The 13,405-nt window shown below is 44.1% G+C and overlaps 1 protein-coding gene across 1 annotated transcript; it reads right to left on the bottom strand.

Annotated features, from left to right (window-relative positions):
* Positions 1-5,185: 5,185 nt before the first annotated feature.
* On the bottom strand, positions 5,186-7,814 carry LOC138796579 (uncharacterized). Its single transcript, XM_069976187.1, has 4 exons — positions 7,794-7,814; positions 6,537-6,628; positions 6,290-6,436; positions 5,186-6,177 (listed from the first exon to the last, which is right to left on the bottom strand). Exons 1-4 carry the CDS (start codon positions 7,812-7,814, stop codon positions 5,289-5,291), a joined length of 1,149 nt encoding a protein of 382 aa, XP_069832288.1. The 3' UTR covers positions 5,186-5,288.
* Between the last annotated feature and the right edge of the window lie 5,591 nt (positions 7,815-13,405).

Below are 13,405 nucleotides of genomic sequence, written 5' to 3'. Positions count from 1 at the left end.
TTGTTCACGTTTACAGTTGTATATGCTATGTTAGCATTTTGTTTACGTTTACAATGTTGCACTTTTTTCTGGGTGTGTAGCCTCAGAAGTTAACTTATTTTGTTTTTACAATTTTAGCTAGATTACTTTGTGTGGCTGCAACACATGTAAGCTAATTTAACTGACTGTGGAAGAATCTGTGTTTGGTAAAGTTCTATATTTGCACATATCAAACTTTCTTTACCCAGGCATATCCGCATTTTCCACAGAATACCAACACTTGTCCCATTGGCATGTAACTTGCTATTTCTAGTGCTGAAGTCAAAAGCAAACCTCAAAAAGAATGTGAGCACTGTCTGTTGAAGATGATGATATTTTGTGCAATGGCCAACTTCCATCATGAGCAACGTGCACCACCATGTATCATCCTCTCTACCAGACAATGGAGGCAAAAAACTGTTGGCGAGTTTGTGCCCTCCTCTTTGTAACAATATGCAGCAGCATTAACACAGTAGAGTCTGTGTGGCCTCCTTTTTTTAAGGCTTACAGTCCACAGATGCGACCCTTTACTTGTACTGGGTGTAAGTTATGGGTGTTTAGATGTTGGTATTGAGCAAGACCTGTTATATGAGCTTTGCACCCCACATTCACCAGACACTATTTGCAGTTACAAACTGTAATGATGGCGAACCTTATAACACACAATATGGAGATTGGGGCCCATGAAAGAGCACCCAGAATATGCTGTCTGATGTAAAAAATGATTTCTGTGTGCCAAGTGGCTGTATGCAGGTTGATGTTACATAAAGAATCAACACATCTAGCAAATGTTCACGTTTACATGCGACTTTAGACATTTGCTAAATGATTGATCACCAACTATGCCCAACGTTGTAGTGCAGCATTTACCATAGAATTACAAATTCAAACACAGGCTAATTTTATAAAAAAATTTGGAATTTATTTTAATTATAGGACTTTCCACCTTTTCCCTTGTGCAATACACAAGGAAAGTGTGGTGCACCATACTTAGTGAATTGCTGTTAACCCCGTACGACTTATTGGGTAGGCGAAGTAATGTTGATGAGGTCTGGCTGGCTGCTGTAACCGGCCATCAACTTGGCCACCCTGTGCCACATAATCACCAGTTCAGTTGTAGTTGGCTGTGCCTTGTTTGGCTCAGGTAATCACCCTTGGGCAATAGATTAGGTGGCAGAGGGGTCACAGCCATCCAGGTCAGTATTACCTCCAGAGGCTGTTGGTTTACACCCTAGATGGCGGAGCTGGTTAAAGAGGATCTGTCACCCCAACTGCCGGGGTGACAGGTTCCCAACCCCCCCTTACAGCACCCTATACTCACCTGATCCCACCGGCTCCCGCTTCCTAATTTGGCCGGGCCACTGAGTTTTCATCGGCCGAAGCCCGTCGCGCGCGCTGACAGGAGAGTACGACGCTCATAGAAAATGAAGGAGCATTGGACTCCCCATTCATTCTCTATGAGCGTCGGACTCTCCTGTCAGCGCACGCACCGGGCTTTGGGCAACGAAAACTCTGTGACCCGGCCGAATCAGGAAGCGGGACAAGGTGGGATCCGGTGATTATAGGGTGGTGTCAGGGGGGGTCGAGAGCCTATCACCCCAGCACCAGGGGATGACAGGTCTCCTTTAACAACAATTGAGTATCAGTAATAAACCACATTTGCCGGGTGGGGAGCACACGTTGAAGGGGGTCAATCTTGCAAATAAAACATACAATTATTTGCATCACTGTAATTTGTGTTTGTTAGTAAATTATGTGTAAATGACGCATTACCCGTTATGGGTGTGAACCATATTGGGCCCATAAGCAAATTGCCTACCATAACATCTAATTGTTACTCTGTCAGTCAATAGTGGTCTTTTTTGGTAAAATAGTGTTGGTTAATCTTACGGGAATATGCACATCTGTAATGTGGATTAGCCTTTTCATGTGCCCCAAAGCATTTAAAAAAGTTTAGTTTTTGATAAATGTTTAATATTTTGTAAGTTCATTACAGTGTCAGTCTCTGTAGTTTCGAATCTCAGTTATTTACGCAACCCACTTGTGTAGTATGGCTTATGTGGTGCATGTTATCTATTTGGGCGGATGTATACAATTGATGTTTAAGTTTTACCTTTTTTTTATTTTTTATTTGCCCCATATTAGTAACATCTGTTTCCACATACAGATATCGGCAAATAATCTCTGATCACACTGGGGTGCAAGTTTTAATAATTCCAAAATGACCACATGTTGTATATTTTAAATTTTAGAACATTTGGTTCCCTTTATGGATCTATAATTTTTTTGTTATTGTAAGTTTGTCATGAGCAAAAAATTCTGACCTAACATTGCAGTTTATGTTTGCGAAGTGTTAAATAAAAGTTTTTGCAAATTCTAAACTGTTGTCCACTGTTTTTTCAACGTACATAGGGCAACATCTAAATCCAGAGGGCATCAATGTGAATGTCAATAGTAGTAAAAACACATTATTGTGTTTTTTTGACGGCTATCTTCATCCGCTTTGAAATGTAGCAGAAGCAAGGGCCTGAGTTATGGGTATGGCCACAGGGATGTTTTGGATTAACCTCCTGGATGATCACTTCTTTAATTACCACACTCAAGGCATACATCAGTGTGCTTGTGCCATAACTTATATTTCTGGTTACTAGGGCCTAACAGGCAATACCTCTTGCAATTTTGATTATTCAAATGTGTAGTAACAAAATAATGGTTAATTCAACTACCATGTTTGATGTTTCCCAATTGATATCTTTCGTTACCTACAGTGAAGCAAAATAAAACGGCAATATTTACCCAGAAAACTTATTTAGAATCGGGTCAATTGCGCTTCAAGTCCTACTGGATATTAATATTAAATGGTAACTTAGGACTGGGCGTTATACTGCAAAAATACCGATACCGTCACTGGCGTTGGTTAAACGACCTAAACACGGCCAGGACGGTATTTGCGGTAATTTATCTCCCCTCACCCGGTGGCCGCATGCTCTTCTCCCCTATGTTACTCTCCCTCGCGTCCCTGCTCCTACGCTGCCCGGCCAACTATTCTGCTGTCTGGGGGAGGGGGGGCATGTGTGACGCTCACATTTCTACCTGTTACAAGCACGTGGGGCGCCAAGCATTCTGGTGCAGGGAGAGAGAGGGGTGCCGGGTGGAGAGGTGGGGGCTGGACAGCTTGATCCTCCGATTAACCTCCCAATCCCAGCGAGGTCGCACATTTACTGGTGCCGGGCAAGGGATGAAAGATGCTGCTGCGGGGGCTGAAGATGTGACAGGCTGCATCCAGGCCGCAGTTCTCTCTCTGGTGTGTGCTCAGCGCTGCTACTGCCGGGCTGCACGGTTTCCCTGCCCCCCCCTTCTCCGCACATACTGTGGCTGCAGGCGGTCGGGTATAGGTCTGCACATCCTCGCTCCATGGGGCACCGCTCTCTCTCCTGCACAGGAATCCGTCAGTGCTGGAAGCAGCCATGTGTGACACTCAGTCCGGGACGCTGCCGGCAGATATATGTGCTACAGGATTCCTGTGCGAGAGAGAGCGGTGGTTGCCCGGGGGAGCATGGAGGTGCCGACCCCATACCTGACCCCTGCAGACACTGTATGTGTGGGACAGGGGGGGCAGGGCAGCATGTGACAGTGTGACCGGGGGTAGATATTGGATAGAAAGATATAGGTAACTAGATAGGAGATACAGAGATAGATAGGAGATAGGAGATAGAAAGATAGTACTCTATCTATCTATCTCCTATCTCCCTCCTATCTATCTATTTATCTCCTATCTATCTATCTCCTATCTATCTATCTCCTATCTATCTCCCTGTCTATCTCCTATCTATCTGTCTATCTATCTATCTATCCATTCGTCCGTCTATATCCTATCTATCTATCTATCTATCTATCTATCTATCTATCTAGCTATGTATCGCAAACAGTAAATGCAGCACACATATCCCAGACCTTGTATCAAGTAAAAAATACTCTGCAGCACTCTGATAGTAATACAAACGTGGATTTATTCTATACAACAATGTGAAGCAAACTTCACAATTAATATACGATGCTCCGGCATCTCCTATGCCATTTTTAAGTACCACTTGAAAATGATGTAGGAGACACCAAAACATTGTGTATTACTTGTGAAGTTTGCTGGACATTGTTATATGGAATAAATCCACGCTTGTATTACCATCAGAAAATGGGGTTTTCAAAAGGGGTGTGGCTTTTAAAAAGGGGGTGTCATAATTATTGTTTAATTTATCGTTACCGCGGCTGCATGTGCGATAAACCGCGATATTGATTTAGGCCAATATCGCCCAGCCCTATTGTAACAATAAAAGTGCCGCCACCATACTTGGCTATCCAATTTTTTGAAAAAATTTAAGTTTTTGGATGTGTACTCTACATGTGTTTGAGTCTCTCTGTATTGCACTCTCTCTTTCATAATATGTGTATATATATAACCATATGAGTATGTGTATGTTACTTGTTAAAATTTTAGTTATCTGTATCTAGATAGATATATCTCTCCAGATAGATAGATAGATAGATATATCTTGCTAGATAGTGAGACCTACGCATATCTCTGAAGATAGATGCAGCTATATCTGTGTGGAACCATATATATATATACATAGACAGAAATAGAAAGAGAGAGATTTCACCATATTGATTATATATTGGTATCTATATAGAGATATATGTTTAGATATATATAAATGAATATTGATATTAATATAACTAGATATGTGACATTTTTGGCTAAGCTGTTTGATATAGCCCTATATCAATGTGCGAATCTAGGTATGTTATTTACATCACCATTTGCATAAAATTTGTGGTGGGCAATGGCTACATAACAAATGGTAAAACATAGTCAGACACAAAAGAAGGAATACACAATATGTTAGGCTTTTTTTTTTTTTTAATTACACATCATGACCCTTTTGAGGGCTGAGACCAATATTTGCCAAATGGCACTACACACACCCACACTTGGATGTAGATGGTAAGTATAATTTTTTTTTTTATTTTTTTTAGGGGGGGGTTAATAATTAAACAGTATATACACATAACACACAAATCAAATAAAGTCCTAATATTCTGTGTGGTTCCCAATTACCACAACAACTGCAAATATCAAAACCTGGTAGGCTGCTGGCAGTGTGTCCAGTAGGTTGTCCTTGAATGTAGAGGTCAAATCTTCAAGCTGCAAGCGTAGACTGTTGAGACATGTTGTGTGCATCCATGTCCACTCCCCCCTAGGCCCTGGGTGGCTACTCATCACCAACACAGGAGTGTTGCCAGGGCACGGCACCTTCAGGAGTTATGAAATAGTCAGCAAACAGATCTCGAACCTGCACACCCTGATTGGATGAGAAACCCCCACGCCAGTTGATGCCTGCATCAACTGGGGCTTGCTGTGCCTCCACAACTACCTCAGAGATGTTAGATCGACAGTAGTTGTGGAGAACACAGCAAGCTTTGATAACCAGATCAACCGTGGGGGTATCCAATTGGATGACAGTGTTCAAGACCCGCCACTGGCTACACATAATCCCGAAGATGCACTCCACAACTCTACGTGCCCTAGACAGCCGGAAATTAAAAATCCTCTTCCGGGGATCCAGTTCTCTCCGTGGGTATGGGCGCAGCAGGTTTGGCATTATTGGGAAAGCCTCATCCGATACCATCACGAAGGGTACTGGCTCTGTGGAGCCGGGAAGAGGTCGGGCGGCTGGAAGCGTGACGCCCTCTCGGAGAACTTGCAGTCCAATTTGAGATGCTTGCAGCACCCGAGAATCACCCGAACTGCCATAGGCACCAACATCAATGGCTACAAACATGCAGTTAGAATCAGCCACAGCCATCAGAATCACAGAAAAGTACTTTTTATAATTGTAAAATCTGGATCCTGAGTGCGGTGGCTGCTTCACCCTGACATGTTTGCCATCAACCGCACCTAAGCAGTTCGGATAGTTGGCTACAGTTTGAAAGGCTGCCGCAACCTGGAGCCAACGTTCTTCGGATGGGCGCGGCATCACCTTAGGCTGCAATTTCTGCCAGATTGCGCTGCATGTACACCTAACTATTCCAGAGATGGTAGATTTACCAACCCGGAATAGAAGGTGCAGGGATGCATAGCTTTCTCCTGTGGCTAAAAAACTACATATGCAAAAAAGAGAAGAGGGGGGGGGAAGACAAAGAAGATAAAACCATTAAAATCAACCAAATTATGAAAAGCTTAATGTACATATGTAATGTTAAAAAAATTTACCGCAAGGTGATGAGTAGTCTTTCCTCAGGGCAAATTGACCTCCGCATCCTGGTGTTCTGAAAGGTAAGTGGCAGTTTCACAATCTGCACTAATTCATCAAACTGCTCAATGGTCACACGGCAAAAGCTGGTAAACTTGCATGGATAGCTGTAAATTAGAAGACCACACAAGAGATGAACAGTGTGCTACCACACAAACTAATTTTGCAATAGTCTGTAATTCACCAAGGCTTCAACTGCATGCTTACCGTCGCAAATCCCCATATAGATTGTAGAAGAAGCCTTTGGTGTTATGCTCACGAAGATAGGGATGCACCCACAGACGCTTGTAACGACACTCCTAGAAAGAATAAAAGGCAAAGGAATATTTTGGAGCAGCACGGCACATCTCCCAAGCACATTGAAATCTATATTAGGTATATTTAATAATTCTTTTCAAGCTAAAAACTAGTGCAATGACGAAAGATACCCATTACTGTTTACTCTTTGGTAAAAGTCATCACTTCTGCTTCTTCCACCATACCACAAATTAAGAATTTCAACACAGATCCCAAGAAGTGGCATAGCTACCAATAATAAGGATAAGGCTTTTGCTATGGAGCCCTGGCCCTAGAGGTGGCCGGCCCCCCTCAAAAAACGTGGCCTGTCTCAATGGTGCTTCAGCAGTGGCAGTACTGTGAAAGAGCCCCCCCCCCAAAACACACATACACAGTTGGACAACTACCTAAAGGGAGAGGCATCAATCTCAAAGCAAGGCCCTGGCCCTCCCCTAAGCACATTGTCCAACAGCCACTGGCAGAGATGATCCCTCACCATAGTTGACAACAGCCCCGTTTGTTTCCTGGTAGGGCCTGGCCCCAATATTGGCAAATCCTGGCCCAGTGTGGGAAGCACCGCCCCCTGATGCCCACCACAAATGGAATACTACCTAATCCCAGTGGGCCAGAGGACAGAATCAATGGAACTCAGGAAGGAGGGTAATTATAGTGGGGACACTTAGGTTCCCTAGCATCCTGTGCCATGTGGTCACTCAGTTTGGCTAGCATCATGTATAATGGGGTCACTCTTCTTCCCAGGTATCCTGTATAATGGGGTCACTGAAATTCCCTGGCATCAGGTAAAATAGGTTCACTTAGCTACCATGCCATCTGGTATAAAGGTGTAACTCTGCTGCCCTGGCATCTGGTATGATGGGGTCACATAGCTTTCCCAGCATCTTGTATAGTAGTGAGTCTAATTGAGGTCACCCAGCTTTCACACCATCCTTTCTAATAGTCAGTATAATGGAGGACATCCACATTTGTAAGAAACTTGTTTAGTAGTCGGTATCGTTAACGGCCTGCAGTGTCAAACCCCACTCTCCCTCCTCCGCCTCAAAGCGGTCCCCACATCTGCATGGACTCATCGTGGCACATATATTTAGAGCAAACTTAGAGCAACCTCCTACTCCTCACCGCCAAGCAGTGTAATAATTTTTACTACTGTGTAAAAACATATTCTCGGACCTTAGTAATAAACATTTCCATCTTTCCACTCAACAGCAGATATGGTTGCAAGTCACATATTATAAGGAAAAAAAAAAAAACCCTGGTGAGGAGGGCATCACTGACATCTGAAATTACAACTTTTTACAACCATGACTGCATTTGATGAGGTAAACAGAAAGACAGATAAATTACATTTGAATGTACGTAATTGACCAAAAAAATGCCACCCAAGACGCCGAAAAACCAAACACCAGTGAACACCATTGAAAATAACCGGTTCAATTGGAAAAAAAATTTTTTTTACCTCGTGCAGAATTTTTTGGTGACACAGCGTAAGTGCTAGTCGCAGGAGTAGCGGAATATAACGTCGCCTAAGGCGAAGACGGCCATGTGAACCTGGCATTTTGTGTTTGATTTTAGGCTAAATTCACCACAGTGGCCAAATTTTACAACACTGAAGTGATTCCTGTCACGGATTTAGTGAGGCTAATTTGATAAGGTTATTTTTTTTTTAATTTCAATTAGATGCCAGGAAACTTTATTCAACATTCTATCATTCAAAACGGACAATTCAGTTGCGATAAACTTGCTGTGGAAAAACCGCACAACGCACACGTACGCGGATTTCTCACAGGTTGAAATCTGCACTACCAGACCTGCGGATTTCCGCGGAAAAATAAGCTGCGGATGCGGTAGGTGTGAACGCACCCTAAGGCCCATTTCTCTACTTCCAGTCGATGTAAAGATCATAGCTAAAGCTCTGGCCACCCATCTTTCTGGGATCATATCATCCTTGATACACCCCGATCAGACTGGATTCATCCCTGCCAGATTAACAGCCCTAAACATTCGTAGACTACATCTCAATTTGCAGTTGCCGGTGGATAATCCGGGGGCCAGGGTAGTTTGCTCATTGGACGCTGTCAAAGCGTTTGACAGCATCGAATGGCCATATTTGTGGGCGGTCCTCGACAGGATGGGATTTGGTCCGATGTTTATGTCATCTATAAAATTGTTATATTCAGCCCCAGTGGCGCGCCTGCGGATTAACGGGGGACTGTCATTTTCCTTTCCGCTCCATCGGGGGACGCGACAGGGGTGTCCGATCTCTCCGTTGTTATTTGCGCTGGCGATAGAACCCTTGGCGTCCCTGTTGCGCTCGCACCCTGGAGTGGCTGGCTTTAGGAGGGGGTCGAGGGAGGATAAACTGGCGTTATACGCCGACAATTTATTACTTTATCTCAGTGACTCCTCCTCCTCCCTTTCTACGGCCATGTCCATAATAAATGAGTTTGGGACCTACTCGGGTCTTACTATAAACTGGGACAAATCAGTTATTATGCCTATAGACTCAGAGGGTGGTTTGCAGCTGGACCCTACCATTCCGCTGAAAAGTGTTAACTCCTTCAAATACCTAGGCGTTTTTGTCTCTAGAGATGTTCGAGCTTATGAGCAGTTGAATATGGCACCCCTGATTTGTAAATTTCAGCAGAAGCTAGCTGTCTGGCGCAAATTACCTTTGTCAGTGGTGGGCAGGGCAAATCTGGTGAAGATGATTTGGATGCCACAATTATTATATATTCTGCACAACTCTCCTGTGTGGCTTCCTTCTCGTATCTTCCATAAGATTCATGCTCTCTTCCGTGCATTGATATGGGGCTCACAGCATCCACGTATTAAATTAGAAACGCTACAGAGACCTAAGGATGATGGAGGCCTGGCGGTCCCCAATGCAGCCATGTATTTCCTGGCAGCCCAGCTGCAACACCTAAAGCGGTGGGATGTAGATGATGGTGGGGACCAGAACAAGACTCTGATTGGACATCATTTACGGACTGACCATTTGTTTGAATTTCTGGAGGCTAAAAGGGTAGTAATCCTCACCCCACAAGTGCCGACGTTGCTACTCCTTCATAAGGTGTGATGGAAAATTAGGGACCTATATGGCATCACGGGATACACACCTTACACATCTATCTGGGACACCCCATGGTTAGGGGATCTCTATTTCCTGGAGGGATTTTCCACCTGGAGAGACGCGGGACTCCGGAAAGTAATGCAGTTATATGACGGCAGTCAATTGAAAAGTTTTGATCAGTTACGGAGTCAATATGTTCTCTCTCATACGCAATTTTACCAGTACCTGCAATTGTGTCATGCATGTGAAGCGGAGGGGGAGTTGCTGGGGTCGGGGGTGCAATGTCTGCCACCCATGAATATTGTGGGAGACTCTGAATCTACCAAGGGACTTATTTCATGTCTTTATAGACACATTGTTTCTAAATACTTAGACAGGCTCCCACTCATGTTGAGGGAAAAATGGGAGGCAGATATTGGTCCCATAGAGGAAGGTCAATGGAAGGAGATACTAGAGATGACACCCAAACTATCCCTGGGTGAGCAGCACCGTCTCTCGCACTTATACTTATTACACCGAGTGTACCGCACACCACAATTCCTTTTCCTTATCCATGTCAGGGATACACTCTTGTGTCCTCGATGCCACGTTCATGAAGGAGACCTCCTACATATGTTCTGTCGTTGTCCCAAGCTGTTCCGCTACTGGGGGGGGGGGTGAAGTCGGCCATACATAAAGCCTATGCGGTGGAACTGCAGCAATCTCCTCTGGTCTATATACTGGGGTATGTAGATGACTTGGCAGTAAACGTGGTGGAGCAGACTGCAGTTGCGCGCATTTTGTTTATGGCACGTAAACTAATTGCACAGCATTGGCTGGACGAGGCCCCCCCTACTGTGTCAGAGTTTGTGGCTAAGGTAAACTGGTTAATCGGTACAGAAAGGTATGCACACGAAAAGAGAAAAGCTACTAAGAAATTTGAAAAGTTGTGGGGAAGGTGGATGGCTGCTCCTGAGCTCGCCCCCCCCCCCGGGTTCCCGCACATAGGTTGAGCTAAGATGCACATAAGTTCGTAGAATGCTCTGTCTTTTCACTTTTGTGCTACTCTCATCTACTGCCAGTGGACATGCGACACGTGTGGGCTTGTTGGTCTACTAGATCCTTTCTTTTTTCCCCTTTTTTTTTTTTTTTTGTTGTTGTATTCTTAGTTGATTGCTCATGAACACTCATGCTGTAAAAGTACTGTTGTGAACTATGGACTCTTGCACCTTCTATATAGTTATATATTTTTATGTTTGTGGAGTTGGGGGAATATTGGGGGGGAGGGTGTTGGGGAGGGGTGGGGGGGTTAGGGTGGAAGGGGGGGGGGAGGGTATGCCCTCCTGGGGAACTATGTTTATTTTGGGAGAAAACTTGTATTTGGAAAATGTTTAATAAAAATAACTTTGATTAAAAAAAAAGAGATGTATGATCTGATATGGATTTGGGTGCAAACTTATATGACTAATCTCCCTTAACCCACCTTGATTACACAATAAAAGATCAATACGCGAAGCAGCCTTGTGAGACGCTCTAAAACAAGAGAAAATATCGACCGATGGATTTAATAATCTCCACGCATCATACCATCCCCCTTCCTCCGCAAACCTTTTCAAAGGAGAATCAACAGTCGCTTGCCTACTACTCGAGGACCGTCTGTCCCTAGACTCCATCACACAATTGAAGTCCCCGGATATAAACAAGTTAATATAGTCCTTATCCTTGCTAAAATTCCCTAACTCCAAAAGTACGTCCACGGAGAAAGGGGGAGGGAGGTAGACAAAAGCTAAGATTGTGTTTATCCCTTCCAAAATCCCCCAGATGAAAACGAATCTCCCTTTACTATCAGACCGATGCCCCTTGATTTCAAAATCAACCTCCTTATGCACCATAACAGTCACCCCGGAAGAGTATGAGGAGCCAAATGAGTGTAATACCATTGAGGTCCATCCCTTTGAAATACTCTGTACAGATTCGCAGGTAAGGTGAGTCTCAAGAAGGCATACTATAACTGGTAGATAGTTGTTAATCCGATTGAATATACCATACCTTTTGAGGCGATCACCTAGTCCGCGTATATTCCATGTGATAACCCTAACCATTTGAAATCATTCACGCATAATAAGAGCAAAGAGGTGAAGAAGTAGGAGGGAGAGAGAAAGAAAAAAAAAAAAAAAAAAAAAAGGAAAATTCCCTAACCTCCCCCGGCTGATCCCCTCCTGGATCCCACGTCACTTTTAACCCTTGCCAACATACCAAGGATTCCTACTACTGCATCCTCCTTCCCCCCCCCCCCCCAACTCAAGGCTATTCATTTCAGGCCTGTATCATATACCCAAAAAGATTAACAAAGAGCCGGATTCCCCTCATAGACCTTCCCGTTCCAACCAGTCAGAAGCAGCTTGTGAGTCGCTGAAAAACATAACACTATTATTATACATGATTCTAAGCTTAGCCGGGAACAGCAGGGAGAACTTTATCTCCGCCAGATGTAACCGTTTTTTAACCCCTGCAAAGCTTGCTCTTTGAGTTTGCGTAGCTCTGGAGAAGTCCGGGAAAACCGCCACCTTATTACCATTGTATTGTAAATCTCCCAGATTCCCCGTTTTTTTCTTGAAAACCAAGTCTCTATCCAGGGCCGGCGTCAGCACCCGGCTGACTAGGGCAAATGCCGGGGCCCACAGCTCCTCTAGGGGCCCAGTCCCGTTTGTTACTACATTTTTTTGTTAGTAAAAAAAGAAAAAAAAGTGTAGTAACAAAGGGGACTGGGCCCCTAGAGGCCGCATGTGACAGTTAGGGGCCCAACGATACAAACTGGGGCCCCCGGGCACCTGTCTTCCTTCACAAATCTTCCCTACAGCCGAGTAGGAAAGGACCTTTGAGTGTGAAGGACCTTTGATGATGTCACGGGTCATGTGATCGGACACATGACCTGATAGCGGGCAGCACGGTAGGCTCTGCAAACTAAGTGTTCTGTATGTGCTGGTTTCTAGTTGTTTTGTGTATAGAGGTCCTGCTGTAACATATATATCTATTACAGCAGGATATATATATGTTACAGCAGGACCTCTATACACAAAACAACTAGATATCTGTATCTCTCTCTCTCTCTCATGAACATGGTGAGACCTCTAGTTCTCCTATATACAGGTCCTGCAGTGATATTCAGTGTGTGTATAGAGGTCTCACCATGTTCATATAATACATATATATATATATATATATATATATATATATATATATATATATATATATATATATATATATATATATATATATTGTGGCATGGTGGGGCTGTAAGAGGCAGTTCTATGCCTCTGGAGTGGGAATTGGAGTTCAGGTGGAGCTCCTGGTCCAGGTACTCCACTCCAGTCCAAGAGCTAATGAGGCTCTGAAACCACCTGGTGGAGCTCTATTAGAGACTCCAGAGGCTCCCAGGTGAAGACTCCCAGTGTGGGAGAACAGGCAGCACTAGGCCTGTGGGAGCTGCAGACAAGAAGTCTGGGTAAGACCAGTGGAGCTGGTGATATTGAGCATTAGGCTCATAAGTGACAGCTAGGGAAGCTGTGGTGTTAGTCAGTGGCTAGACGGCCTAGGTTTTATTTTATTGGCAGTGTTGCCTATGTCTTGTGTTTTTTGAACGGATAAATAAAGCTGACTGAGGTCCGTATAAAGCATACAGCACTGACTGGACTGCAATTTGTGATGTGCCAACCGTCTCAGGCCCAGGAGA

This window comes from Dendropsophus ebraccatus, chromosome 7 (genome assembly GCF_027789765.1).
Source record: "Dendropsophus ebraccatus isolate aDenEbr1 chromosome 7, aDenEbr1.pat, whole genome shotgun sequence".
Lineage (NCBI taxonomy): Eukaryota > Metazoa > Chordata > Amphibia > Anura > Hylidae > Dendropsophus > Dendropsophus ebraccatus.
This window is presented reverse-complemented; position numbering and strand designations above follow the sequence as displayed.